The 24,900-nt window shown below is 48.7% G+C and overlaps 1 protein-coding gene across 1 annotated transcript in view; it reads right to left on the reverse strand.

Moving 5' to 3' along the window:
• KIF1A (kinesin family member 1A) overlaps positions 1 to 24,900 on the reverse strand; it is a 2,508,766-nt gene that overhangs the window by 1,665,104 nt on the left and 818,762 nt on the right. Inside the window, exons 16-18 of the mRNA XM_086944020.1 lie at positions 23,951 to 24,026; positions 11,192 to 11,271; positions 9,864 to 9,964 (exon numbers count right to left, since the gene is read on the reverse strand). Coding sequence (XP_086800146.1) covers positions 9,864 to 9,964; positions 11,192 to 11,271; positions 23,951 to 24,026 — 257 coding nt within the window. The remainder of the gene's footprint in view (positions 1 to 9,863; positions 9,965 to 11,191; positions 11,272 to 23,950; positions 24,027 to 24,900) is intronic.

Consider the following 24,900-nt stretch of genomic DNA (forward strand, 5'->3'; position numbering starts at 1 on the left):
GAACCGACCAGAGCCCACCCGAGTCGGTCGCAGCAGCGTGATCACCATCGGAGTGGAGTGCTGGCCGGGCGGAGCCCACTCGCCACGGCCGCGGCTAAAGAATAAGGCCCGAAGGTGAGCCCCGGCGTTGGAGAAAGCGGACCGGACAGAGCCCACCTGCACCGGCCGCAACAGTGCCCAGTAATAAGCGGACCGACCGGAGCCCACCCGCGTCGGCCACCACTGACCCCGCTGACGAAGAGGCCCGTGGGCCTGAGGTGAGCAGGGCACTGAAGAATGACTGGGGGGCCGCGCAAGCAAGAAGCAACCCCCCGCCTGACTGTGTGATAAGCGGAGCCCACCCGCGTGGCCATGCCGCCTTGCCAGGCGCGGTGTGGCCGAGTATAGACACTAAGTAAAGCAGGACCGGCGGAGCCCACCCGCGGCCTGCCTGCAGCGTCCCTGTCCCTGTCCCCGCCGCGCAGCGCGTGAGTGGAGGCCGCGGCGGCGGGGTGAAGAATCTACAAATGAAGCGCCCGCAGCATGTAGGAGAGCTGCCGGGCGGGAGAGCATCGCAAGCGGAGCCCACCCGCGTTTTGAGGAGAGGCTGACTGCGCAACCACACCCCCCCCCGGCAGCGCGTGAGTGAAGGAGCTGCTGCGGGGGGAGGAAGAGTGAAAAGTGTGGCGAAGCGGGCAGAAGGTGAGCCCGTACAGCAATGGGGCAGTGAGGCGGCCGCTGGGAGAACAGTGGAGAGTGGAGTAGCTACCCACTCATTCACACCCGTCAAGGAAGTCTGCGCACAGAGTGGGTGCAATGGCGTCCCCTCGTAACTATTCAGGACGGCCGCGACCGCATCTGGAGACGGAGTCTCCCCCTGGTACAGGGCAGTATAATAGCCCCGAAATGCCTCACACTTATCTCTCCCCGAGATGACCCTGGTCCCCTCCGGCAGCTGGACATTGGCTATATGGGCTCTAGCCGCACGCGCTCTCAGTCTTTCTTCCAGCAACCAGCCCACCTTATCTCCTCCCTCAAAATATCACTGGTTCAACGCCAGCAGAGAGTGCTCTGCCTTGTTAGTGTGCAAGAGCCTGAGCTGCCCTCTCAGGTTGGCGAGCCGCCGCCTGGACTCCAACGAAGAATGCTCCCGATCCTTTAGCTCAGCTCACTTTATGTCCTTCGCCAAGCTATCCTCCAATTTACAAGCCTCGCGCCTCCGCGCAATTTATAGAGAGGTGATGTGGCCTCGGATCGTGGCCTTAAAGGCGTCCCACACCACGGGGAAGAGTGTCTCCGGAAGGTCGTTACTAGCAAAGTAAGAGTCATTGGCGGCCCAGTTGCTTTCAACATCGGCTGCATCCCGGAGAATACTCGGCGGCAAGCACCACCGCGCCTCCCGGGCAGGGCAAGCGGCTGGGTCCTGCAGGAGCAGCTCGACATGGGCGTGATCAGACAACGAGATATCCGACATGGAAGCTCCAAGCATGCCCCGCACCAAGGCGTGTGAGGTAAATAAGTAATCTATGCGAGAGTACAAGCGGTGAGCGTGAGAGTAGAATGAGCAGTCCCTCAGCCCTGGGGACTGGTAACGCCACACATCTATCAGCCCCAGCTCTGTTAGCTGTGTACGCAGCGCAGAGGACATGGCCCCGGCTCCACTGAATGAGGCGTCACTACGATCGTGTCCAGGTCCCAGACTAAGTTGAAATTCCCTCCCAGTACCAATGAAGGGTCACCATATGGAACATGTTCCCGCAAAAGTGTCTGGAGGTATCTATCCTGCATCTGATTAGGCGCATAGACATTACACAGAGTAAACCCGCGCCTCCCGATCTCCACTGTGACTTTAAGAAAGCGCCCGTCTCCACGCCTAAAACGCTTATAGTCCCCCCGCCTGAAGCCAATCTTGCACAGTATCGCCACACCCGCCGTTTTAGTATCAGCTGCAGCCCAAAACTGGAGAGAATATTTAGGGTGCGCCATGCGCTTCGCGTCCGCTTGCAACAGGTGGGTTTCCTGCAGGAATATGATGTCAGGGCTCTGCTGGAGGAGGTAACGCCACGTTTGCCTACGCTTATTGGGGGAGTTCAAGCCCTTGACATTGAGCATTAAAATCTTCAAGGGCCTAGGCAAGGTCGTAGTCATGCTGTGTGCCAAGCGGGGCCCACCCACGCCCCCAACTCCACCACTGCAGGGATATAGACACAGAAAGGGGCTCCCCCACCCTCGCCCACTCAGAGGGCCGCGGCCACCTGATCCCCCACCCATCGCGCACAGAGAGAAGAAGAGAGAGGAGAGAAGAGATCAGTAAGGAGCCAAAGGAGGAAGAAGAAGTCAAGAGCCCCAAAAGGCGGACAACAGGGCCACCCAGCAATGGACGTCAACAAAGGCCAACAGGGCCACACTGTACTGTCCCAGTCACAGGGCATCCTCTACCCAAGGGTTCAGACGCACTCAGGGATGTCACTCCCTTAGGAACCGCCTGGGGGAGGCCTGTGGTTGTCTCAAGGGCAAACAACAGTAGAGTCCGGGTGTCCCCGCCACACTGGTCAGGAGCTGGAGTGCAGGTTTAGGGTTCACTACACAGAACAGACCCAGGGAAGAGGAATCATTATCAGCAGAGGTGCAGGCATCGAAATATAGCATATCGCTGGTCGATTGGTCACGGGGTAGATGGGCGTGAAGGTGGCCCGTCCCGGTCCCCTTCAAGGGATCTGATGTGCGCTATAATGTCTTGTTTGGCCTGCGAGGCAGATCGCTCATCCAGGGGAGGGGAGCGGCGGTGACGCTGTACAGTAGTCCAGGACGGCCTGGCCGGGACCCGCTCCTGGCGCCGCTGTCGAGAAGGGCTGTTTGGCGGCGACTCTGGTAGTCTAAGCAGCTGCGCTGCCACCCGGTAGGACCTTATTGCTCTGCGCTTGGTTTCCCATTGGAAGATGAGGGCAAAGGGATGGCCCCACTGGTAAGGCATGTTTAGGGCCCGCATCTTCTCCATCACTGGCCTGAAGGCTCGATGTTTGCGCAAGGTGTTGGGTGCCAAGTCTTGAAAGATCTGTATCTTGTGCCCCTCGTAACTGAGATCTGGCTTGTCCCTTGCCGCCTTCAATATAGCCTCCTTCTCGGTGAAGAAATGCACCGTATCAAAATGTCCTGGAGAAGGCCCGGCCTCCCCGCGGGCTCGGAGACCCGGTGGGCCAGGTCCAAAGCCGGCGGGGAAGTGTCTTCGTCCCCCCAGACCTCATTGAGGAGTTGCGCCCATAGGCCATAATGTCCTTCCGCTCTGCCCCGATAGAAACCCCCCGGATACGGAGGTTGTTCCGGCGACTTCGGTTCTCTAAGTCCTCCTGCTTGACTTGCAGCTCTATGTTTTGTTCTTCCAATACTGCCAGGCGCTGCCACAGTTGCTCCTGGTCCTCCGTGCGGGCGTCCACTGTTTTCTCCAGTCCATCCACCCGGTCCCCCAGGTCAGTGCCTTCCTTCCGCAGTTCCCGTACGCAGGAGTGCACCTCAGAACGTAGGGAGCCTATTTCCATCATGAGTTCGGACATGAAGGAGGTCATAAATGCCTGGGTCACCGGCATTGTGTCCCCAGCGGCTTGCGTGGCCCCTCAGCGGGTGTCGGCACCCCCGATTTACCCCACTTCGCTACAACCAAATTGTCTCTGGAGGCCGCTGCCTGGTCAGCTTTGCCCCCTTTGGAATGGGTCATCGCCAGTTCCGCAGCGGTGGTCCGGCAACCAATCAGCGTACTCTGCACCTGCCAGGTGGTGTGTGCCCGGGAAGGACCCCGGTCCAGCCTCCGTCCCCACAAGGCCTAACTAGCAATGAGCAAGGAAGCAACTAGAGAACCAGATGTGCTAGGCCCCCCCCTCAGCCCCCAGCCCCCCAGAACTCAAGGACCCCCTCCCTGGAGACCCCCACCCACCCCACCGCCCCAGAAACAGGATCACAAGAAGGGCGCTGGTAATCCCAAGGACCGCCCCCGCCCCCCCGGGCCAGCAGAAACAGGGAGCTGCTATACAGATGGCCAACCCTACCCACCAAACAACATGTACCTCCCCTGCCCCCCGCAGTAAGCAAGCAAGGAGCTCAATACGTCCAAGGAGTTTGTGCAGGTAGCCCGGGGGTTGCACTATCCCCCCGCTCACAGCCCCCCCCCCACCTTGGGCGCTTTGGTGTAGACGTCTCCTCACCCAGTGCAGGCACTGCAAGGCACCCCCAAGACCTCACCAGAAGCAGGGCCAGCCCTAGCGACTGCCCAAGAGGCAGATACACCAGCCCTCAACGCACCACCACGCCGACAGTCCAATGCGTAGGAGTCACTCAGCAGGGGGTCCAAACGAAGTGGGTGCGCCAGTTCACGCCGCTCCCTGCTGTCTGACCTGGGCTATATCCATGACACCCCACTCGCCAGTCTCATGGGCAGCCTCCACTGGACCTCCTCACATTAAAAGGCATAGGCCCTCGCAGCTCCACCAGACAATCCCCGAACTCCTTCCAGGGCCCAAGGCAGCAGCGCAGGTGAAGGGAGGGGGCCCCGGCCGTAGCACCAGTCTCTGGGGAGACCCGAACGTCCAGGTCGGGGCTCAAAGTGGCGGCGCTCACCTGCAGGGCCTCCAGGTGCCCATCACTCACCACAAGACCCCCACAAGTCCAGCTGCGCTTCGCCTACAATGGCCTCCAGCAACCCCACCAAGGAGAGATCTCGGGCCGCTCGATCCTGTGAATGCAGCATAACTCCACCTCAGAATGCCGTCCGCCCTGAATCCCTAGGGCGACCCGCCGCTCAAAGCCAAAATGGAGGTACCCTCCGTCGCACGCACCTGGCATCCAAATGGCGACGTGGGGAGAGCGGGGAATAGGACTCCGGGGGGCAGCAGCACGCAATATCCAGGGTCCCCCAGTGCCGCCCGGGTCAGCGCTCCCAGCTATGGCCCCCGGTCCCCCGCCGTGCCGCACCTTCAATAGGCCTCAATGGTCCACCACAGCCGCAGGTCCGCTCCCGTAGTCTGCCTCCTGCAGCTCATACAAGAGGGCCCCACCAGTCCGCTGTGTCTCTCCAGCCACCCCAGCGCAGGCCCCTCTAGAGCAGCCACTGGGCACCGTCCCCCTGTCCTTCGCTGCTTCCCCTGGGTCTCACGCGGGCCTCCGCTCCTCCACACAGGCCTCCACCGGGCACCTCTGGCCCCCGCGTGACAGGGCCGAGGGACAGCACTCGCCGCCTTGCCGCCTGCCCCCAGGGAACTCACCGGCCCTCCGGATAGCCGCAGATCAAGGCCGGCCCGTGCACCAGTTCTCGCACCACCTCAGGCCCGGCTGCCGTCACACTGCAATGCTCTCTGCTGGAAAGGCCTCACCAGGCTGCGCCGCCACCCCTCACTGCACTTCTCCATCGTTCCCTGCCGCAGCAACTGTCGTTCAGGCTCCCGCTCAACAGCACTCCGCTGCCAGCCCGGATCCAGCCCGCACCAAACTGTCAGGGGGGACCGCAATCACGTTGGGCAGGGACCCCAGGCAGCCCGCAGGGCGCGGGCCAGCTCCTCCGTCTGGCGCTTCAAAATGGCAGGCGCAGATCCCCGGAGGATCGTTCGCGGCTGCTGCCAGCCCGCAATGGAGCCTCCGAGCAATCCACTGCTCCGCACGGGTGTCCCCGGCTCTCAGTAATCAACCTTCACTCCCGGGGTTGTTTTACAGCACCCCAGCTCCACTCAAAATCACTCATGAAGGCGGCAGAGCACCGGAGCTCCTCGAGAACACGTCTCACCACATCGCTGCCTAAACCACGCCCCCCTTTGATCATTTTTTCACTAATTACCTCAATTTAGGTTATTTTGGAGAGACACACACAGGGCGGGACCCTTTGTAGTCCTGATGAAGAGCTCTCAGGAAAGCTTGAAACATGTTAATGTATACTAGTGACTCCTAACCCATCACAGCTAGATTTTCCCAGTATCTTACCCCGTTTTTAGACATACTGACTAGGAACCAGAATAAAGTTATTTCGCCCACTATTTAGGTATTTTTCCTCATCTCTCCCACTCCACAACACCACTGCACCACACATAGTCCTCACAAAAGTGCTTCTACGTAATTTCACAAGTCGCAGTATGCCTCAGTTTGCAGCGGACTGAGATGGCCCCTATGACGAAGCATGTCACCAAGGGGAAACCCTGGTGAGTAAGGGGACTCAAGAAATACATTTTTTTCTTTCCTGCTTATTTTCCGACTCAGATTGAGCAAACATCCTTTCCTTTTTGCTAGGTGCCTTACCCGACATCTCAGGTTTTACAGGTCTGAATTTGCCAGGCAACATGCCCAAGTTAATAGCCTCCCATTTCCTCCCCTCTGAGGTTGTACTACAGTTCAGCTAGGGTACAGGGAGCCAGACAAAGACATTGTAATTAAATAAACAAGCAGAGTTCTGAAGCATCTAGCCCCTTGGGTGATTAACTATTTTATATAATTCAAACCCCCCTGAGATTGTATAGGTAAACTTCCAGAGAATAAAACCCATCCAATTGAGTTTGTATTTGTATCGCACTAGCTTGAGACTCACATGCAAAGTTTCTTGGACCTTGTTGAACAGGGTAGACAATTTATGAAGGTCCATGTATGATAATGGTTTATGATACTGAATTGAGTGTTGCACAGTGGGCAGTATATGGACTTACGCAGGTTAGCAACAAAAACACATATGTTGCCCAAGCTTGGTAGTACTTGTACACGTCTGGAAACCATGGTTACGCCAGAGCATTTCTATTTGTCAAATATATTTTTATTAGAGTTTTTAAGAGCATACATGTCACAGGCACTCGGTGCATCATCACATGGTCCCACGCAGGGGATCAGCAAGACACAATAAAAGCTTGGTACATGAAATAGGTGTCGGGAATAGAGGGATTGAGCTCCTCTTCGGGTGTAGATAGCTATTCGAGAGTCACAGCTGCTAGATAACTGGAGCGTTTCCCACTGACTCAACAAAGCGGAGGTGTACAAAAGATCATGTAACGCTGTTAAGTAGTCTGACCAAGCAGCCTGAGACTTAGCAGGATCCAGTGATACCACCTTGTCGAAAATATGCAGTTGGAGTATTGCAAAGTACAAAAAGAGACATGGTCAGCTTAACGAAGCCTGTCCCAATGTGGGGCAAGCGCCAATAAGACGGCCAAAAGAACAACAAAAAACACAACTCCCCCCACCCACCCGTGGCGGTGGCATTACATAAAGGAATTATAGAGCAAATGACACTCGGACAGCAATTAGAATTAAAAGAGAAGGAGGGCCCTGAGGGTAGATGGACAAACAGCTGAGGGAAGGCCTCGAGAGAGGAAAGCCATACGTTTGATGCTCAATAGTTTCCAAAGGCGGGCGTGCCACAGGGAAATAGCCGGAGCCTCTTTCCTCTTCCAGGCAGCCGCCAGAGTGACTTTGGCAGCACCGAGACACAGCCACAGAATCATCTTATCGGCTCGGGTCTGATATTCTAGGGAGGGATCACACAACCCCAAGAGGACCCCCACCACAGGGACGGGATATCCCAGCATGTCCTTTATGTGGGCCAAAATCTCTTTCCAGAAGGGCCAAATAGACGGGCAATCCCACCATATGTGGTGAAAGTCCCCCAGGAGCCCGCATCCCCTCCAGCATCTATCCGAGGAGGTGGGGAAAATTTGCCGTAGCTTGGAAGGGTGGAGATACCAATCCATCATCGTCTTAAGATGTGCCTCTCCGAGATCTGCGGAATGATTGAATCGGGCAATATCGGACCAAAGATGGGACCACTGCTCATCAGAAATAGGGCGCTGAATTAAATCTTTCCACATACTCATGTACCGGGGCCGTGGGGAGAGAGCCGTCTTAAGCAAGAAGTTATAAATAAATGAGATCACGCCTTTCATAGTGGATGTCTTGGAAGGAAAGGCTTCAAACTTCGTGAGGGCGAGTAGCAGCCTCCCGGACCTGGGGACTAAGGGCCCAGTGCATTAATTGTGTGTGATGGTACCGTTCCACATCTGCTAAGTCAAACTCCCTTTTGCATTCATCGAAGGTGAGAGGCTCACCGTCTTGGAATAGGTGGATCAAAGCTAAACAGCCCCCTTTTTCCATGCCTCATAAGGTCCCTCGAGTAGGGCGGGGGGAATAGTGAAGTGTGGTGGATCGGGGTAAAGGGAGATGGGAAAGAAGTCCACCTGTCGTCACCCGAAACTGTGTCCCTTAAGAGTGGTGCGTGTTGGTGTGCTAAGGAATGTATTTGGGGGCCTATCTTTGCGGGGGCGCCACACCAAGTCCCACACAGTCTGACATGTCACGCTACGGTCCATATGCAGCCAGTGTCGCTCGGAGTATTTCTGGGACCACTCAACCAGTACCCTCAACTGAGCTGCCTTGTAATATAGGTGGATATCCGGTAGACCAACTCCACCCTCAGCCCGACAGCGGCGCAGCAGAGAGTAAAAGAAGCGTGCCCATCTACCCAGGCAAATGAAGCGCAGGATCATGGCCTTCATTTTCCGAAAAGAATCGGGGTCTAATTCAATAGGCAAGGCCTGAAATAAATAGAGAAGCTTGGGCAGAAGGTTCATCTTCACTGCATGGATGCGGCCCAGTCATGAAAGAAAGAGCGGCTTCCATTGTGCTAGCTCTGCTTGAATGCATGTGAGAAGGGGAGGAAAGTTAGCTGCATATAATCCCTTAATATTCGGCATTAGATGGATCCCCAGGTATTGAAGAGCCGTGGTGGCCCAAGCCAATGGGGTGAGGGTTCGAAGAGTGTGAACGGTCTCCGGTGCAAGGGTAAGATTAAGTATAAAGGACTTCCCAGAGTTCATTTTAAAGCCAGAGACAAGTTCATAGCGTTCAAGTTCGGACTGTAAATTTGGTAAGGAGGTTGCGGGTTCTGTGAGGGACAAAGCAAATCATCTGCAAAGAGTGATATTTTATGGGGATCACCAGTAAGAAGAATTCCCTTGATATCAAGTTGTTCCGGATCGCCAGGGCCAGGGCTCAATGCTAAGGGCAAAAAGTAAGGGGGAGAGGGGGCACCTCTGCCCGGGTTCCTCTCGAGTGTGGAAAAGTGTTGGAGCGTACCCCATTGACCACCACTCTGGAATTGGGGAAGTGATAGTTCGCTCTGAGCATATCGATAAATTTAGGAGCAAAGCCAAATGCTGTAAGTGTGCAGAAGAGGAAAGACCAGTCGACCCTATCAAAGGCTTTCTCGGCGTCCAGGCCCACCAGGATCGCCGGAATGTGACACCTATTGGCCTTCTCTAGGGGGTGTATAATTCTGCGGGCGTTGTCGTGTGTTTGGCACCCTTTAATGAAGCCCGACTGGTCTGGGTGAATTAGAAGGGGCATGAGGTCGTTTAGTCTTTTAGCCAGAATGGAAGAGTATATTTTAGCGTCCAGGTTAAGCAGGGCAATTGGCTTATAGGAGGCGGAGCTTCCACTGCATACTCCATTACTGCATGCCTCACAGAGCGAGCAGCGCATGCGCACTGCCGCTAAAGGCTTGACCTAAAAAAGAAGTGTGCGGTGTGGAGTGTGTGTTTTCTCATTTATTTCAGGGAGCACCGTCTCCTTTATAGCTAAAACAAAAAATGTTCAGGTCTGTTCTATAATTTTGCATTATATGATATAAGATGTATTTTGAAGTGTTTCTATAGTTTCCCATTATCTGTATGAAAGGGTGGAGGCACTTTCTTTTTCTAGGGAACTCAGGGCATTTACCCAGGTTTAGAAATCGGGAGTAGGCTTTGCAGCACATAGGATTATCAAATTCATAAGCAACTTGAGGTGTGTGTGTATATTGGTAACTCCTAAGCAGTTGCATTATATGTCAAAACACTAGCTGTGGGGTATAAGTAAAGTGATAGTATTACCTTCACCGCATATGGTGATGTTGCTTCTGAAGATACAATGCTCTTCCATGATGAAGTGACCACTCAGTAGGATGTCTTGTCTCCTCTCCTCTCTGCCGACCCTGTGTACAGTAAAACATAAATACTTACAAAATGAAAGGCACAAAAACACCAATAGTCCAGCCATGCTGGATTCCCGAATTATCATGAGGCTTTTCATTTTGGAAGGTAAATTATTTTCCAGTGACATTAAAAGTTGGACCCAAAGAAAAATGAGGTAAGAGCTGCCTCTGCATTAGCAAAATGGTACCAATCAGCACAGATCATTAAAATATCCTGGAAGAATCAGCAAACAAGTCGAAGTTTGAGACTCATGGCTGTGCGGCGCAAGGAGCCTAATAAAGAGATTTATCTGGATACATGAGCTTTTCCAAGTATGCTAGGAATCTTAAGTGAGTGAGATAACTCTGCCACAGAGTGACGTATTGGATCTAGTGGATAAAAGTGATTACATTAAAGGATGTGTTGAGCCATGGTAGTGCAGCAAACATCTCCTGGCTTGTATTCGTGAAAAACGAACTAGGGAAAATGGGACTATTGGACCTCTGGTATGATCCAGAACAGGCATGAAGTGGGGTCTCAGGCAAAATGCTTGCGAAGTCCTTCATGGATTACAAACAGAACATATGGTTGCATGACTCCAAAGCTGGATCCTTGACAACAACTTTTTTAACATTCAAACACACTTATGCCTTTGAGGAGTTTTTGGATGTCATTTATCCAGTAAGAGCAAGAAAGTTATACATCCAATGGAGGCATGGAACATTACCACTAGGGGCATTCGCAGGCAAGTGGTCGATTTCTATAAGCAAATCCTGTCCCGGGTGTGGTGCGATCATGGAGGATGAATTGCCCATGCTCTTTTTTTGCCCTGTTTACAGAAAAGCCAGAAAGTACTGGCTGGTACCCCTATGTAAGAATATGGGTTTTGATAAATGCTCTGTTGCAATGAGAGTCTGGAAGACTGATACATCTCCACATATAGTGTTTGCACTCTCAAAGTTTCTCTTAGCAATGTGGTGCAAAAGATGTTCCCTCATCAGAGCGGTACCCAGGGGTGATTTTACACTGTGATTGTTAATTTGTCTGTTAAATCTGTTTTATCAAATCTGTTTTTATGAAATGATAATTTTATGTATTCTCGGTCTTGCACAATTGTTTTTACTGTAATCTTTTATGACTGAAATTGTCGAAATAAAGACTCAATGAATGGATTACATTTGCGGATGCGTCTGGCCACAGAGTAACCGTTTGGTCGCATACTCTACCTACTATGAAACATGACTCACCTGGTGACCCCATCTTTAATATAATACAGAAGGCACTCGGACATCAGCGGGTCTTCATTGAGATTGACCAGATGAGGAGTCTGTTTGAGAGAGTAAAAGAGAAACTTGTTGAAGTGAACTGTATGATGAATACCGCTGTCCTTCACTATAAAGAAGCCTGCCCTCTATGAACTACAGATGCACACAGTAGTTTGTGCTACTGGGGCTGGCCTGTCAAGGAACCAATAAAAAATTGTTTTATATCCATAGCTTTATGGGTTTGTCAGGGTTCTTACGAGAGGAAGTTATCAAGAGTATTGACAGAGCACTGCCACAGTGAAGAGTGCCCTCATGTGAGTCTTACAGTACTCACAATGGGCAGCGAGAGAAAATGTCCACCATTATCATTCTTTGATAATGACATGGAAATCATGCATGGAGACCTTTAGTTGAACTACAGACAGGACAAGGCATGAGTCCTGCAGCAGTCTTCGGGTGATGCTGGGAGTTGGCCCATGCTGTTGGTTTGCTAAAGAACTGGCAAGACATAGATGGGAAAAACGAGCTCCTAGAGGCCTACAGTACTGACAGGGTGATACTAAGAAGGAACCCTTGAATACTCATGTGGCACCTCAGGAGAAACCTCACTATGTCGGAGTATTAACAATAAGAACACACTGAAGGTGCTTTTATTACTAGATTTCTATAGTACTAACATGGTACTGATGGTAAGAATTTCCCTCTGCTGGAATCCTATAGCATTGATAGAGTAGACTTATAATTATGGGAGTCCCACAGCCAGGTTTACCAGTTGGTTCTATATGGGAAGGCCACAGTGTTCTTACCACACCTGAGGTTTCACTTAATAACATCCTTCATGCTGAAAGATGTAGGCTTGGTTCACAGTTCACTTCAAACTAAATCCATGTAACCAAATAGTTACATAACAGTGCATGGTTAACAAAAAGTCACGGCATTGTTATGTAGTTATTTGATTAAATGGATTTAGTTTGAAGTAAACCAAGCTCACAATTTCTAGAGAGAAAACACCAAGACTGCTGACACAGGGATTCCAAGTCCCGTGATCCACAGTGCCAGGAAGCGCCTGCTGCCATCCTTGGGGGTGTGCACCATCCAGCGCTACAAAGCGCTGCCTTCCCACCCGCTGTGCGGGAAAATGCAGAGACTGCTGACACAGGGATTCCAGGTCCCTTAACCCCTTCGATGCTGATGACGAGCTCAGCTCGTCATCAGCCACGGGGGGCGTGTGCGGATGACGAGCTGAGCTCGTCATCTAACGCAGCTTTTGCAAAAATGCCGCGTAGCGCAAAAATAACCGCCGCAGCGATGCGGTTAATCCACAGCACCAGGAATCGCTTGCAGACATCCTTGGAAGCAGACACCTGAGAGCTCTACAAAGAGCTGCCTCCTTACACGCTTCACAGGAAAATACTGAGGCTGCTGAGACAGGGTCGTCAGGTCCTACAATCCACTGCGCCAGGAAGACCTTGCAGCCTTACTTGGGGCAGACACCTTCTAGCACTACAAAGCGCTGCTTTGGCACCCACTGCACAGGACGCCCCCCAGTGAAGCCAATTCATCAGCACCAGTAAGAGGTGAGGTGGGGCCACCCCTCTTGGTTTCTTCATTGGATGTTGTCAAGCCCCGCCCATTCTGTTAAAGGGTACGTGCTGCACATATAGGCACGCTAACTATCCTTGGGCTAGGCCCTGTTACTACCCATTTGGTGGACTTTAACCATATTGTGACCTGGTCAATTGTGTGGTCCAATAGCCAGGATTGTGGTGTATGGAGAGACATGAAAGTTTATGGCAGGGAGTAGGGTTGTAATTAAAACAGAATCATATGCTATTTCTTTAGCCAGGGTTTTGATATGACCCTATGTGTTTGTTTCCATGAAGGGGAGATCCTCTCTTAGCTCTTCCTGTTACATACTGTGGAAGCCCTCCTTGTAGTGTGCCCATTTTTGTACTCAGAGTAGCAGCTGCTGAGCCGAGTATAGGGAAAAGAAAGGCAACTGCCTTAAAGGTACTGTCTCCACATATTAGCCCAGGAATTACCACCATTGAGGGTTCTCTGTCACGGGCCGTAGGGTTTGTATCAAAGAGATTGAATTGGCAGAAAGAAGGCTGTCTCTAACTGGGGATGGCCCTCCACTTGTTCCCAATAGTATCCCGTATTTCTATTGTTCTTATTGTGTTCTTGCAGCCTCGTGGCACAATTGCAATTAGTCCGTCGGAGGGTGATCAAGATGAGACTTCTTTGAGAGTGTGTGCCGCAGCTAGACACACACAGGAACTTACTCAGTTAAGCCCAATCATAAGTCCTAGCGGTAAGTGCAGGAAATGTGCAACAGACAAAAAACAGGGATGCAATTTAGACAACGTGGGTGTGCAGAGCCAATGTTATGTTCCTCTCACCTACCAGACCATCTCCCAGATACTCACTTGCACGAGTGTAATACTGCCTTGAACGCAAAAATGGATCCAACTATGTAAAGGCTAGCACTGATCATAGCTAGATCATAGCAGATTTTGGACCATGAGAAAAAGTTTGCAGACCTTTTGTTGGGAATGAGTACTTCATCTTGTGGTGTTCGTAATAAGAACTGTTCAACCCAGCCGCAGAGATCATTAGAGCACTTGTGAGCCAGTTCCCTCTTCCCAAGCTCCTCAGCTTGTTAAGGTGTCATCTTGTGTCCCATCGGCTTCTTTAGCCCCACCCAGCTGTTATCGCAAGGTCTCCATTTTCATTAGTGGTCTACCCTTCACCCCCTAAGATAGGGATGGTGATTAATTTGCCTCCTGAAGCGACCTCCTACGTTGTTATCTTAGGGAATGTTCCCCCTTTGACCCAGCCTTTGCCTGAATCCTTTCAGGAGCTGGAAAACAAAGTGGTTCACTGGTTTAACTTGCATTCCAACTTAGGCATGGAGATTTATGATTCCATCAACATGGTGCGAAGGGCAAACTGGTTGGGCTCAGATGTTAAGAGGTTAGTCTGGTGGCTGTGTTGTAGTAAACTTTAATAAACTTACCATTACTGCACATGTTTTGACCACCCTAAGCACACTCAGATACTCTGGACCATTCAAACTCCAGGCCCTCTGACTTGGTTTTTCTATAAGCCAGAAATAGTCTGTCAACCTTTTTTGGAAACAGGTTTAGCAGGGGCCTGTCTCTCAGGATAGACCTATACCTGTCTCCTTGGAGCCCCGAGCTTTGTGTATATGAAGCAGATTTGCTACCCCGAGTAATCTTGATACCTGTGATTGACTTATCCCCTTGTTATCTATCCCTCCCCGCCACCTTATGTATAACTTACCCTTTGGATTTTCCAATGCGCAACTTCCATGGTTTGACGTTACTATCTAGAACATTGCAGGTTTTTCCGCTAAGTTTAATGATTGTAATTGGGTGCAGTTTGTCAGGACATATCAGGTTATTTGTCTGGAAGAATCTTGGGAAGATAAAACCCTCTTTTTTCTAGAGGGATTTAAAACCTACTTTTCCTTTGTGGAGGGCCAAAGGGGAATTGATCATTTGTGTCTCAGTGGATTTATGCGGGAATAACAAGGATCTTGCAATACTCATGTTTGTTACAAGTTCTGAAGTTGTATTTCCCTGGCTCCACATCTCTGGCATGAATTAATTTTTATAATGTGAAAGCTTGGGCGGAGAAGACACCTAACCTCTGCAGATTAATCTCTGCCATTGAAATTGTGGAGTGGCATGGTTATGGGATTGCCATTTAGATTCAATCAATAGCAAGCCCAAATGTATGCAGGAAAAAAGGCTTCACTTGGCTCACAGAAGGGAGGGTCAGAGTTATGTACAATTGTAAGTACCCATAACCTTATTTTTTTGCTATGGAGAAGTTAGTAAAGTCCATCAATCCATGTATTTTATCAACATGTAGAGGGAGGGGCAGCGCTTTTATCACAGATTTAATTTATTTGTCAGCTCCATTGTTTTTGCTTATTTCTAATTTCAATATAGTTCACAGCCCTTTTAACCCTTTCTATGCTGAGGACGTAATGGTTATGTCCTCGGCTGCAGTGCTGCTGTGCCAAGGACAGAACCGTTACATTCTCTGCACAGCAGTAAGAAATCCCTCTGCTGTGAACAGCAGAGGGATTTTGTTTTTTTCTTTGAGACTGGGTAGCTGGGGAAGTACTTCCCCTGCTGGCTGCGGCATTTTTTTGTTTCAGTGTATTGACGGTTGGCGCGCTAACGTCATTACAATGAAACCAAAACTGTAATTAGCATCTCAGCTCATTTCAGTTTCATTTCCTACGTGCTCAGGGGGCTATCTCAGCCCTGCGAGCATGTAGGCAAACAGGAGAGGTATCATTGGAAAGAAGAGAATCTCCCTAGTGGACTCTGCATTTGTCCCTCCCATTGATATTTGCCAAAGATCAGTCTTTCTGCACCCCCGTAGGGGACAGTAACCCCCAATACGCTCCCCTGTGGGGGCAAAATCACACTAGACACCAGGGATTTTTTGTGTCCAAACTTAGGGGTGGGGGCTGCCCTAAATGGGCATTTTAATGCCCCCACCCATATGAAATATTGGTACAGTCTTTCTGCCCCCCCCCTGTGGTGCAGATGGGGGAAATAGCCCTTGATCTGCCCCTCCGGGGAGGCAAGAAGCACACTAGGCACCATGCATTTTTTTTTTTTTTTATAATAGAGAGGTGGGGGCTGCTTACATGGGCATTCCAATGCCCCAGCACCCAAACCACAAGGGACATTGTTTCTGCCATCCCAGAGGCAGATTGGGGTTACTACTCTCGATCTTGCCTCCAGGGGAGCAGAAACCCCACTAGACACCAGGGATTTATTTTTTTATCTAAAAGAGGGGGGGGCTTCCCAGAATGGGCATGTAAATGCCCAAACCCCAAACAAAAAAGGGTCAGTCTTCCTAACTGCCTTAAGGGAACTGATGGGGGGTATTACCAAAAACTGTCTCTGGGTGGGGGGGGGGGCAGAAAGCCCAATAGGCACCTGAGATATGTTTATGGGCATGCCAGGGAGCAGCCCTTAGGCAATGTGTGAACACATTTTGGCTGCTTCTGCATTCCCTTGGGGCAGAACAGTGTTATTTGTAAGCTCATCTGAAAACCACTAGACACTAACAAGCGTTTCTGTGTGTGTGTGAACTGGAGTTAGGCTGATGGTCTGTGTTTACTGGCTTCTGGCTGGCTTTGTGTGAACCAGCATTTTGTTGGCGGTGTATGTGGACTTGCACTTAGCTGGCAGTGTGCATGGATTGTGGAGAAGTGTGGCTCAATGATTAGAGCGGCAGACCCTGATGCAGAGGTCTAGCCCGGGACCAGGGTTCAATTCCCCGCCTCGGCGGGTCTTGGGCTCAAAATTCCACGGACCTGATAATTCTCGCCTCAGTGCCTATTCCAATCATGGAGTCCCACTCTGCAACTCTGGGCAATAGCTTGCTTAATCTCCACAACGGCTCCCACAACGCTAAAGATGCCTGGCCTCCACCTTGGGGTTGCCCAGGAGTGGACACCTCACAGGGAAATCCAGGATGGCTTCCACAGCGGTATTCGTACAAGTGCCTTGAGACCCTTGCGGGTGAGTAGTGCGCTATACAAGTATCAATTTACATTTACATTACATTGTCCCTTGGCTAGCGGTCTGCGTGGAAGGCACATGTCTGGCAGTGTGTGTGGACAGTCGCTTGGCTGGAGGTGTGTGTGGCCTGGTGCTTCTTGGCTGATGGTGTACCTAGTCTGTTGCTTGGCTGGCGGTGAACATGAATAGCGCTTGGGTGGAGGTGTGCATGGATCGCGCTTGCCTGGCGGTGAGGCTTGCTTGTGTGGATCCTTCAGTGTTTTATCACCCAGAGTCCCTTGCAAACCATAAATTTAGCTAAAAAGTCAAACGTTCTTCACATTTCAGTGTGGAAAAGTTGTGCGATCACCCGACCAGCACAAATTTCCCACCACCCAGCACTCCCCCTGGTCTCCTGATTAAAATGATACCTCACTTTTGTGGGTGCCCAAAGCAGAGAACCTAAAAACATTTCAAATGAAAAACTGCAGGGTAACCAAAGTGGGTCCAAATGGGCAGGTTTTTTTCATAAGAGTTTAGGCTGACTTTGTTTTGGGCACCCACACAAGTGAGGTATCATTTTTATCGGGAGACTGAGGGGAATGCTGCATGGTGGGAAATGTGTGCCGGTGCAGTGATCACACAACCTTGCCACATATGAGGAAAATGTAACATGTTAGCTAAATGTGAGGTTTGCAAGGGATTCTGTGTCAGAAACCATTGGTAGATCCATGTAAACCAAACATCCCTGGACTTCCCTGGGTGTCTAGTTTTCAGAAATGTCTGGGTTTAGTAGGTTTACCCGGATGGCTGCCGAGCATGTGACCTAAAACGCAGGTGCCCCCTATCTATCACAAAACAACCTGATTTTGCAAGTAGGTCAGTCGTGTTTTTTGTCCTGGGCTCGGGGGCCTTTGAGGGAAACTTACCAAACAAAGACATTTCTGAAAACTAAACATCCAGGGGAGTCCAAGGAGGTGTGGCTTACACGAATCCCCTAATGTTTTGTAACCCAGAATCCCCTGCAAACCTTACATTTTACTAAAAAGATCAATTTTCCTCACATTTCTGTGTCGAAAGTTTGTGGGATCTCCAAACCCACACAAATTTCCTACCACCCAGCGTTTCCCTAGCTCTTCTGATAAAAATGCTATGTCGCTTGTGTGGGTAGGCCAAGGGCCTGCAACAGGTAAAGGCCCAAAACATATTGTAGAGGCATAAAAAATTATCAGAAAACGACCTGGTTTTGCAAGGGTGTCATCTGCGTTTTTGGTCCCGGACTCGGGCGCCATCTAGGAAAACTTACCAAACCTAGACAGTTCTGAAAACTAGACATCCGGGGGAGTCCAGGGAGGTGTGGCTTGCGTGGACCCCCCCAAAATTTCCTTACACATAATCCCCTGCAAACCTTACATTTTACACACAAAAAAATACCTTCGCCTCACATTCCTGTGTGGATCACCAATGCCACGCAAATTTCCTATGACACAGCATTCCCCCAGGTCTCTTGATAAAAATGGCACCCCACTTGTATGGGTGGGCCAAGTGCCAGTGACAGGAAATGGCCCAAAACGTACTGTGGCGATTTCAAAATGTTCGGTCACAAAAGACATACCTTTGCGAGGGATTCACCTGCGTTTTTGGTTCCGGACTCGGCTGCCATCAAGGGAAACCTACCAAACCCAGACATTTTTGAAAACTAGACACCCGGGAGAATCCAAGGAGATGTGGCTTTGAGTGGATCCCCCAATATGTGATTTTTTAAGCCACATTTGATGTTTGCAGAGGATTCTGGGTTAGAGCAAGGGTGCAAATCCATAGCTAGGCACATTGCGAAAAAAGGGTACATTTTTCCTGGAAAAAAGGATGTGTCCACATTGCATTTTGGGCTGTTTCCCGTCACAGGTACTAGGCCTACCTACACAAGTGAGGTATTATGTTTATCGGAAAATGTAGGGGAGCGCTGGGTGGGATGAGGTTTGTGCTTCCCATAGATTTCAGAACTCTACAGCATAGAAATGTGAGGAAAATGTGGTTATTTTGACAAAGTTTGAAGTTTGCAAGGAATTCTCGGTAAGAGAACATAGTGACAGCCCCACATGCCACCCCATCCTGGATTTCCCTGGGTGTCTAGTTTTCAAAAGTATACAGGTTTACTAGGTTTCCGAAGGTACCAGCTGAGCTAGGCCCCAAAGACCACAGCTAGGCACATGAAAAAATAGTGTCAGTTTTCTGTGGAAAAATGTAATGTGTCCAAGTTGCGTTTTGGGCCATTTCCTGCTGTGGGAATTAAACCTAACCACACAAGTAAGGTACCAATTTTATTGAGAGGCTTGGGGGAATGATGGGTGGGTGGAGGTTTGTGGCTCCCCACAGAATCCAGAACTTTCCATCACAGAAATTTCAGGAAAATGTGTTTTTTCACAACCTTTGAGGTGTGCAAGGGATTCTGGGTAACAGAACTGGGTGAAAACTGAACAGGTCACTCAATCCTGGATTCCCCTGGGTTTTTCGTTTTTTTAAATGTACAGGTTTGCTAGGTTTCCTTAGGTGCTGGCTGAGAGAGGTCCCAAAAACCACAGGTAGGCACTTTCCAAAACAAGAGTCGGTTTTCAGTGTAAAAATGTGATGCATCCACATTGTGTTTTGGGCCATTTTCTTTCACGGGCACTAAGCCTACACACACAAGTGAGGTACCATTTTTATCAGAAGGATTGGGGGAATGCTGGGTGGGTGGAAGTTTGAGGCTACCTGCACATTCCAGAACTTCCCATCACAGAAATGTGAAGAAAATGTGTATTTTATTTACACAGTTTGAGGTTTGCAAGGGATTCTGGGTAACAGAACCTTGTGAGAGCCACACAACTCACCACATCCTGAATTTCCCTGATGGTCCAGTTTTCAATAATATACAGTATTGCTAGGTTCCTCCAGGTGCCGTCTGAGATAGGGCTCAAAATCCACAGCTAGGCACATTGTGAAAAAAGAGTCAGTTTTCAGTGGAAAAATGTGATGTGTCCATGTTGCGTTATGACCCATTTCCTGTCTCGGCACCTAGGCCTACCCATGCAAGTGAGGTACCATTTTTATCGGGAGACTTAGGGGAAGACAGAATAGTAGAACAAGTGTTATGACCAGTTGTCTTTTTATGCATTTTGCCTTCCAAATGTAAGATGCTAGTATGGCTTCTCACAGATTCAGAGGTGTGCAAATAACCACTGCTTCTAAACTCCATTTCTTGTTCCCATTTCGCAAATACATAGGTTTCCTTGAAACCTATTTTTCACTCTTTATGTTTTACCAAATTAATTGCTGTATACATGGTACACAATAAAAAAACATTGCAAGGTGCAGCACAGTCATTGGCTCTGAGTACCTCAGATTCTTGGTGAACACACAAGCCTGATATATCCTCACAACCAGAAGGGTACCGCGAACGTAACAGTATATTGCTTTCAAAAGTCTAGCAAAGTTCGAAGAAGTTATGGGTGAAAATGTAGGCACAAATTGCTGTTTTTTAACTGAATTTCATTTTTTTATTTAAACTGTTACTTTCTATAGGAAAACCTTGAAAGATCTACACAAATAACCTAGCTCGCTTGCCAGGAACCAATATTGGTTTTATACCCATTTCTACCAATAACAGGAAGGTCGGTGAAAGAACAAAAATAGGAAAAATAGGCTATGTCTCAGTAAAATGCCAAAACTGTGTAGAAAAGTTTGATTTTCTGATGAAAGTCTACCTATTTCTGAAAGCTGGGAAGGTGGTGATTTCAGCACAATAATCCTTCATTGATACCATTTGCAGGGAACAAAACATATGCTGTCTTCTGCAGCACTTTCTTCCCATTTTCCCCCAAAAAACAATGTTTAGCTGTATTTTGCCTAATTTTGTGGTTTCCTCCAGGGAAATTCATAACAGTGGGTACCTTTAAAAAACAATGCTCAAATGGTTGTGACTGAGCCCACATAAATACCATGCTTGATCCAAATTCACTCATAGAGATGCAAGAATAGAGGAAGATTAAAGGAGAGAGTAGATATTTTTCACAGTTCTGCAGCCTGCACCAGAGGGACAGGAACCAATGGAAGAGTATGAGACTACTGAAGTACAAAAAGTCAGCATTGAAGCTATGGACCCTATTCAGATGCATATGTAAGTGTAAGACAAATTCTCAAGGAACTCTAACAAGATTTCATACAATGTATGTACTGGGTAGCACTGTGGAAATTAATACTCAGTTGAAGATATTGAGGTCAGTGTGCGAAATATATAAGGACACTGAAGTGAATGCTGAGGACAATATATCCTCATCGGGTCTAGTCCTTGTTCCTCTGGTGCAGAAAATGGTAGTTCTCATAAAGACGATGCAATCCTCTCCAAAAGTGATAAAATTGAGATCAGTGTCACTCAGATCACACCCTTAACTAACCTCCTTGGGGGAGTAGACACCAACCGTTTGATGGAAGACCACCCTGGGTTTAACAAGTAGCTGCTGCAAACCATAAAAGGAAAATGTTGAAAAAATATATAAAGTAGAGCAATGGAGACCTTCAAGCAACACTTTTTGACATGAAAGACATGTATGATTAGGAAAGAGGAACACGAGATGCTGCAGCATGAAGGACATGTTTGGGCTGAAAGACAGATGTGAAATGCAGAAGGGAATTGTGGACATACAAGGAATGGCAATCAAAAGGAGGGAGAATAAGAAACATCAACCTGAAATTGAGGACTCACTAGGAATAAATAGGACAGAAGTGATCAGAAGATACTCGATACATCGAGCTAGCAGTTTGTGTGGGGGCAGACCCAACCTTACACATTGAATGTCCAAGAGGTAGTATTGTAACCTACAAAATTATTAATGACACCAAAATACTTGTACAATTTTATAAGGTGTGATCACCTCCAAAGAAGCGACCATGGCATAGGTAATATTGAAGGCAACTGCAATCTAGACCATTGAAACTCCTGAACCGTTTTTTGCTTTCCATGTTAGAGATGAGACAGAGACACTGAGGCATAGGTGAATACCGATTTCGCCTAAATCATATGCACTTAGATAGTGGAAGAAGGTACAAAGGCCAAAGGCAAGCCGGTCTGCGCCTGTCCGCGCCAGGCAGTTGCCAGACGCCAGACATGCCACCAATTTTAGGAAATTACATCACACTTATACCCAGAAAAAGCTGCTATCAATCAGGACATTGTCCGGGAGGTGCTTAGTCCACGGGCTGGGGGTCTAGAGGGCCCCTTCAGCTGCAGATGCTGTGGTTTTTCATCTGTCACCCAGGTAGTCTCTCAAGATTGTCCTCCTTCCCCAGGCAAAAGTTTGACTATTTTCCATCTGAATTGTCGTTCCTTGGTCAAACATTGCTCTGATGTTTATGACCTTCTTGAAACTGAATCTCCTGATACTTTAGTTTTAACTGAGACGTGGCTCTCTGAAAACTCTGTGGCGATCCTAGGACTGGCACTGCCGGAGGGTTATGTTATTTATACCCTGAACAGAGACACGAGAGGTGGGGGTATTGTGGCTATTGTTAAAACCGGCTACCTGCACCTTCACTAAACAGCCCATTTTGGGCTGTGAATGTGCTTATTTTAAAATTACTTTTACCTCTAACTACACTATGACTGGTGGCAGAGTGGGCTAAAGAACTGTGATGGATTAAACCCAGGTCTGTTGACTGGGTGTGAGTGTTTGATTGGTTCAGATGCTCCGTCCATCACCACCCCCTTTTGTACCGCTTTGTTCGCCATAAGTTGGCAGGGTATGCTCAGACGTGAGTCCCTTGCTCACTTTGCCACTGGATTCAAGCAAGCCTGGCTGAAGACGGCTAAAATGCCAGAAATCGGTCCTAGGAAGCTTGTTTTCGGTCCAGGGAAGGCATGGCTTGGCAGTTTGGGCTGGACTTTTCCCATGAGGCACAGGGTCAGACTTATTTGCATATGGCCATGTCTGAACTGGGGTGGCAGAGTGGGCTAAAGAACGGTGATGGATTAAACCCAGATCTGTTGACTTGGTGCGAGTATTTGATTGGTTCAGATGCTCCGTCCATCACCACCCCCTTTTGTACCACCCTACATTCGAGGGCTTGACAACTTGTCTGAATATAGGAAAGCTATTAAAACCTTTCTCTTTCCCACTGTGGAGACTGCTTCCTGCGCTGATGTTGCCTATTTTGATGTTAGGGCTGTGACGCCTCTTTGCTAGGCAAGCTGTCGCGCTCTATAAATGTTTTAAATAGAAATAGAAATAGAAGACATGTATTTATTAATACAGCTGATTGTAAACAAGGTGCACTCACAACCTACACAACTCAGTCATGTGGAATGGGAGGGCCTAAGAAGAATGAGAAGACGCAATTGAACAACAGAATGTGCAGAGTGCATAAGTGGAAGACTAAGGGGCTGGTTACAATGTTGGTTGTGGTTTCCTCCCCCTTTCACCAACTCGGAATCAAGACCAACCGATTCTGAGGTTGCTCCCGACCGATTACTATGCGACCAAACACTGTTTGCTTGGATTCCCATTGACTCACATGGGAGCCTGGGTTCCGCTTGAAAAAACACAGGCTTCTATGGGGGAATGTCGGTGTGCGGAAAACCCTGCACCCTGTGGCATGTACCCAATGGTATCTGGCACACAGTCCAGGGTTTTACATGGGGGGTCCCTTAGGGACCCCCTAGGCCCCCAACCAAAGGCCGCAGGATGAAGGGGGTCCTGCTAGGGGCACCATAAGTCACTTTCTGACCGCCTTTTTGTGCCGAACATGACAACCCGGAAAGGCTGTTGGAAACCGACACCGTAATCAGCCCCTAAATACAATAATTGAGTGATGACATTTAAAATGAGAAGGCTCAAGAGACAGGAAGGGAGCATAAGCATAAGGACGGAAAGCTTGAATATATGATTTGAGCAGAATCATTTAATATGTGAGAATGTATGCTACAAAGAGTGTATATGCTACAAATAAATAAAGCTTAAGCACATATGCATGAAGATAGCAAGATTAAGAGCATCGTACATTAGGGAACTTCAAAGGGTACACTGCACAGCATCTTCTGAAGAGACTCAGACATTGTGTCTTCCTACCACTGGCATGCACTAATGTACATCATTTTATCAAGTTACAACCTTTTTTTATAAGGGTCAATTAGAGTGTTACCTCCTCGGCATACCTTTTTAGGGGAGAACACTCCTAGTGTGCCTCCATCTTCACGCATTGCAACTCCCATTTCAGCTAGCAGAGCTTCCCTAAATAGGAGACAAAATAGAACATCGTTGGATGTGAGGAAGGATCACACTGAGGGTGAAGATGAGTAGGATGTGAAAATGTACTATAGGGAGTACGGAGTGGGCTCCTTACTTAAATCAAGCAAAATATACTTTTAGAAAACGACAAATAACATGCTCCCGAAAATAAGGATCATCGGTTCTTGGATGTATTGTATGAAGTGAGGAATTAATGTCAGGGGTTGTAAGACACCCATGTTCACTCCTCTGACCTGAAAATGTCATCCCTCTAACAGTAATGTTCCTGTGAGCAACAATGATGGGCAACAGCTTTGTACTGTCTTATTAGCACTCCGCTCCCTTGTTCTTCTTTGCTAATTTGTTTTGTGTTATTTACTTGTGCCGTTGTATTTAGTGAGAACCAGGGCAGCAGAGCTTCACATATGCAATGAATATTGTACAGACATTATAGAATGGAAACATATACAGTGCACAAAATAAGTCATAAAGATAAGAAGTGAAGGGAAGTCAGCCAATAGGTAGTTTAGAGTTTTGTACTAAGAGAGAAACCCATTGGGAATGCAAACTTGAAATGTAAGACTCATCTATATTGTAAATATTAGCATGTATTCACAGAAATCCTGTATAAGATTTTTTATGGATTCTGTAAAAGCAGTACTTTAAGTTGTTTCTTGAAAGCAACAAACAAGCAGTTCGTTCTTAAAGCCAACGGATAGCGTCCCAGACTTTGGTTGCAGTTATAGGAAGGTTTGTTTTAGTCCCGTCAAACTATTTATTGTAATATGTATTCTGTTTGGAGACCAATGGTCTAATAAACATACTTTTACTACTACTAGTCCCGTCAGGCTTTTGAAAGGATGGAGTTTCGAGCCAG

This window comes from Lissotriton vulgaris, chromosome 11 (genome assembly GCF_964263255.1).
Source record: "Lissotriton vulgaris chromosome 11, aLisVul1.2, whole genome shotgun sequence".
Taxonomy (NCBI): Eukaryota; Metazoa; Chordata; class Amphibia; order Caudata; family Salamandridae; genus Lissotriton; species Lissotriton vulgaris.